General features: G+C 28.8%; 1 protein-coding gene across 1 annotated transcript; it reads right to left on the reverse strand.

Annotated features, from left to right (window-relative positions):
- Nucleotides 1-279: 279 nt before the first annotated feature.
- On the reverse strand, nt 280-1,724 carry LOC130724775 (uncharacterized). The gene is made up of 2 exons (XM_057576057.1): nt 1,440-1,724; nt 280-825 (listed from the first exon to the last, which is right to left on the reverse strand). Exons 1-2 carry the CDS (start codon nt 1,722-1,724, stop codon nt 280-282), a joined length of 831 nt encoding a protein of 276 aa, XP_057432040.1.
- Between the last annotated feature and the right edge of the window lie 3,720 nt (nt 1,725-5,444).

The following is a 5,444-nucleotide window of genomic DNA, read 5'->3' on the forward strand; positions in this document are numbered from 1 at the left end:
TAAGTAACTTTTATTTTAAGATCTTCTTTAAAATTTTGTTTGGCCCAACTTTTACTTTTAAGGAGCTTTTAAGTTAAAACAAAGTTGGACCAAACACATCTTAAACTTCTAATTGTTCTCTCCAATAACGAATTCACATTCATATATTCATGTAATGAGTTAAACTAATGTGTAAGTGAACAAAACATTGTAATATTATTTGCTAGTAAATTAGAATATGCAAATAAAAATGTATTATTATATTGTGAAGTTCACTCTGTCTGAAGATCCAAACACTACTCACGTAACACTAGTTTGACTCAATATATGTCTTTTGCTCAATTGTCTGGGCCTAAACCACGGTGCAGAGGTGCACACTTCACAATCACATTCAAATGAGAACTTGGGCATCATCCAAATTGGAGATGGAGAGTGCATCTGGGGATTAGTGAGAGGAATTTTATTCATAGTTCTATCTGAAATAGAAAACGCTCCCACTTCGGTAATGAAGGAGTTTTCTGAGACGCCAGTGAAATACACGCTACCACGCTGAAACTTTGGACAATACTTTGCATCAAGACATTCAATGTTGATGTTAGACACAAACAAAACATGATCATCCAAGTTCTCTACCTTCACCAATTGAGGCGTGGTGCAGTTTTCTTCCACCGCAAAAATAACAAAATCTATAATAGGTGTGTGAAATTTGGTGTCATCAGAGAATCTCTTCACAACAAAAATATTCCCTCCACACTCCACCAAGTAAATGGTCATGCAATAGGACCTAATGGTTCTTGATAGATTAGGAGCATGTTCAATTGGGTCAGTAGATTTCACGCTACCAACCTATAAAGAGGGAACCAACAAAACTAGTGAAGGGAGTAAAAATTTAACATGTGTTAAAAAATCTAGAAAAATAATTGGAGGATAATGAAAAAAAATAAGGGGGTGAACACAACACTTGAACATACCTTTGATATAGTTGTAAAATCTCAAACAATATAAAATGGTTATTTATATGATTTTAGAAAGAATATTTTTTCTATAATAATGTTTTTAAATGTTATTAATTTATTGTTAAATTTAATTTGAATTCTCATTTTTTTTGTTTAAAGATCATACATTTTCTTTAAATTTGAAATAAATCCATATAGAGCGTAATAGTTCAAATAATTATACCATAAGAAACAAAATCATAAGAAAAAAGGTAACAAATATTTTTATTAAATTATTGAATTTTAAAAGAAATAAAATATGGTAAGCTGCTAGCTATCCACTATAAAATTATTATCAAACACTTAAATTCTAATTAAATAAATTTATTACTAATATATAATTGAAATATATTTCTAAAAATATGATTCTTAAATACAATAATTTTAATCTCATACTTGTTTTCAACATACATATATTATTACTTAATACTATATTTAATGAAATAGAAAACATTCTCCACCAACCTGAACAAGCACTCCCTCATCATACTTGAACATGTTCACTTTCAAACCACCTCGTTCCACTGCATAAAGCTTGTTATCATGAAAAGCCACATTGGAGTAGACGTTATCACTTGTGTGGTAACCTTTCCATGTAGTGTCTCCCACCTTGCACCACCCGAGGTCACCCATATAAGTGACTATTGCGACTAAGGTGGGGTTCATGTTGGGACACATGGAAATTGTGAAAGCTACGGGTGTGTGCATGCCAAAGCAATCATCGCCCTTGGAACAAAGCAAACATGTCATCGTTCTAATAGGAGGGAGGTCAAGGCGAAGCTTCGAAAAGAGGTTGAGGATAAAGAGACTTTGATCAGATCTAAGGATCAACCACCCTTTTGAGGACCCTACAATTGTGGTGTTTTGCAAAGGGCTGAAGGGTTTGTAAATATTGTAGGCTTGCTTGTCTGTGGTGCTTATGACCTAAGTGAAAATATTTAGTAGACACCCAAATACACCAAAATTAAATAATAGAGAAAATAAGAGAAAAGAGGTAATTAGTAATGGATATAATTAATACATTTTTTTTTGCTTTTGGCACCAATTAATATTGCACGTCAATTTATAAATATACCTGGTGTGCATAGATTAGATAATTTTAAACTTACATGGATACTAAATTTATATGGATTCATTTCATTTGGGAGATAAAGAAGCGAGACACAAGTTAAGAATATAATATTATTATTTGTGATATATGATATGATGATAAGATATATAAAGACAAAAATGTGATGTATGTGATGTGTACGTATAGTTTCTATGTTTAAAAATTAAGAGCCATTACCTGAAACTCAGTGCTAGTGCAGTCGTTACTAACAAGCTAGGGTGCGTCAGGGATCCAATGGTAGGCTTTCTTGGATGTGTTAGCAGAAAGCCAACTCTTGCACACAGAAATGAATCGAGCCTGATTTGGAATCGTCAGAAACTTGCAAACCTGCTCCAAGATCTCTGATGGCATCTTTGCCCAGTCTGGTAATAGGAACACGCTTTCCTTAGGATTCTTCCTTTTCATCCTGATGAATGACATAAGAACATATTATTGTCTTTGTGTGCGTGTGTAGCTATCAAGATACCTCATTGATCTCTCTCTTTTTGCTACTTTCCATCTCTTTCTATCAAATGATATCATATATAACATATATTACTACTCTCTACGTTATTTCTTTCTCCTCCTTCAAATTCAGGTGTAGAAAACATCAAACATTATTGTTGTTGTGTGTGGAGTGTCTACATTTGCTAGAGTCTCAACTTAATTAAGTGAAATCAAATACATTTTAAATTTCTTTAAGATATTAAATTTATTTCATATGTACTTTTAAAACATGACTAGATTCACCTTCCGATGAAGCCAAAAAAAAAAAATGACTAGATTAGCAATTTTTAGAGTAAGACTTGAATGCCTATAATTTCAACAAGCTACTATGTTTCACATAGTTTTTATTTTAAAATTACTAAAAATTTAAAATTATTATTATATGGTAATATGTTAAAAAATTATTAATAACTAAGTTTTTCAAAAAATTTAATTTTTGTTTAAGGAATAAAATGTATTAAATTTCTTAAAAATTATAATTATAAACAAAGGAAAAAAATATATTCTGAAAACTTCTTTACAGACATTAAATTAATAATTTATATTAAATTGCATTGGTAACAAATAACCGAACTTAAGGTGCATAAATGAGTCAAAATCTTTTTAAAAAAAAAGTCAAAATGAAAAAAATATAAATGCACAATTTAAATTATGTGCGCATTAATGACTTAAATAATAAAAATTCAATTCGCCAACCCCTAGCAGCCTTGTAATGGCAAAAATATAATTTCTTCTTTTTTTAAAGGCAAAAAAGAATATATTAAGATGAAGTATAATGAGTACTTTAACACAATACAAAGAGAGAGAGAAAAATAAAGATGAATAATCGATGACTAACAGTATAGTAGACAAAGATTCATCTACTACTAAGATACCCCCACCTCTCCTTTAAGAAAGATTTTAGAGAACAAGCCTCATTAAAACCTTATTAGCTAGGACTTCTTCTAATTTAAAATTAGATATGATATCCCTATTTGTTCCATTTTGTTCTATTGGATTATTTCAAACACTGCACCTAATTGATCAGTTGATGCCTATAGTGAATTGGTTCTAAACAAGAGAATGGATTAACTTATTGGAATTTAAATGTAAAAACTAATATATATATATATATATATATATATATATTTATATTTATATTGATTTGCCGCGAGATTCATTTGGTGTCTATGCATTCTACAATATTTCTCCAATCGAATAGAATAAAATGAAACATAATAAGAGAAACAATATGATGGCTCATTCGCACAAAGAACAGGCGCGTTAAAGAGTTAAAAGATGAACACTAAAATGTTTGTGATATAAAGAGTATGAGAAATGTCTTAGAAACAGAGAAGATGAATGGAATGTTAAACGTTGCTCAAGTACTAAAATTACTTATTTTTCATGAAAGATGAAAATCATTACCTTGTACACGACGAATGAACGATTTTGCTCTAGAACTGTGTTTCAAAGAAAAAGAAAAAAAATATTTTAATGATAATTTCATTAAAGATGAAAGAAATTTTTCATTTAGGATTATAAAAATAAGGGATAGGGGGAGAATGTGATGAATCAAAAGTGAAAGAAGTGAAAGCCCTTACCTTGTGGAGGAAGAGCGAATAAATGACCCTGGAACTACTTCAGATATAAAAAATGTCAACCAAAAACATAAAACAAAATGGAGGAAAGAGCAAGAAATTTGTGAATATGGAACAGCATGAAAAAAAGAAAATATTTATCGTGAAGTATAAGAATGATGAAAGTGTTTTTGAGGTCAAAGAATATAGGTGAGAGGAAAAAATACACCTCCAATCGAAGCGTAGTAGAATTGTTCTAAGATGAAATAAACTAGTTTAGAAAAGGAGACAAGAATGAGAAAACATGGTGAATCTATTATCTATTATATATATATATATATATATATATATATATATATATATATGGGCTAATCTACAAAATGGAGGTCTTCTTCTAGAAAGCTCTCTCACGGCTATTCCATTTCCCTCCAAAATGTCAAAGCCTATGGTTTTGAGGTACACCTAGTGCCTCTTTGAATATATTGATTCCCTTGCCAAAAAAAAAATATTCCATGAAATTTTAAATACCTTTATGAGATTTCTGAATTGAAAAATAGAAATATTCCGCAAATTTGGAGTCATGAATGTTATTCCTTAAATTTGAATTTTTACCCAACATTTAATACGAATTCTTAATAGAACAAAATTTTAAAATCAACATTTTTCATAAAAAAATTATAATAAGAAAATGAAAACCTTTTAAAATTATTTAATTTCGAGTTTACATATATATGTTGTAAAATTTTAGAAATATTATATTATTATATCATATTATAATATAACATTACTAACATTAATATGTAATAATTATATATGCTGTCAAAAAAAATATGTAATAATTATATCTATTAAGTCAATCATTACAAAGTTCCATCAATTTGAATTTTAGGTTTCGTAAAAAAGAATTGAATTTTAAGGAAAAGAGGAAAACAATATCCTAATGAATGATATTGATTAAAACTTTAAATTTAAAACGAATAAAAGGAAACAATCTCAAAATAATGAGACTTGATGAGCAATTATGTAAATTTGTTTGGAGATGCCACGAACTAATTTAATCAGAGGATGCCACGTACTATAAATAAACACTATCAAAATAATTATTTTGGTCTTATAATAGGAAGGTAGTAACTAATAATTGATACACTTCAAGAATAACACATTCTACTCCATAAAAAAAAGAATAATAAATTCTACAAACAAAAAAGCTTAATTCCTTATTTAAAAATTTAAATATTAAAAAAAACACATTACCTTTTATCTTAAATCTATTTAACACGTTCAAAAAATATTATAAGTCTATAGATTGAATAA

The sequence above is a fragment of the Lotus japonicus genome, chromosome 6 (assembly GCF_012489685.1).
Source record: "Lotus japonicus ecotype B-129 chromosome 6, LjGifu_v1.2".
NCBI classification, from domain to species: domain Eukaryota; kingdom Viridiplantae; phylum Streptophyta; class Magnoliopsida; order Fabales; family Fabaceae; genus Lotus; species Lotus japonicus.

What these genes read in the sequence shown, in the direction of transcription:
- LOC130724775 (XM_057576057.1), bottom strand. Translation starts at nt 1,724, where the DNA reads ATGACATGTTTGCTTTGTTCCAAGGGCGATGATTGCTTTGGCATGCAC. An exon ending in ATGAGGGAGTGCTTGTTCAG is followed by an intron (nt 826 to 1,439) that starts GTTGGTGGAGAA and finishes CCCTCTTTATAG; the next exon opens with GTTGGTAGCGTGAAATCTAC.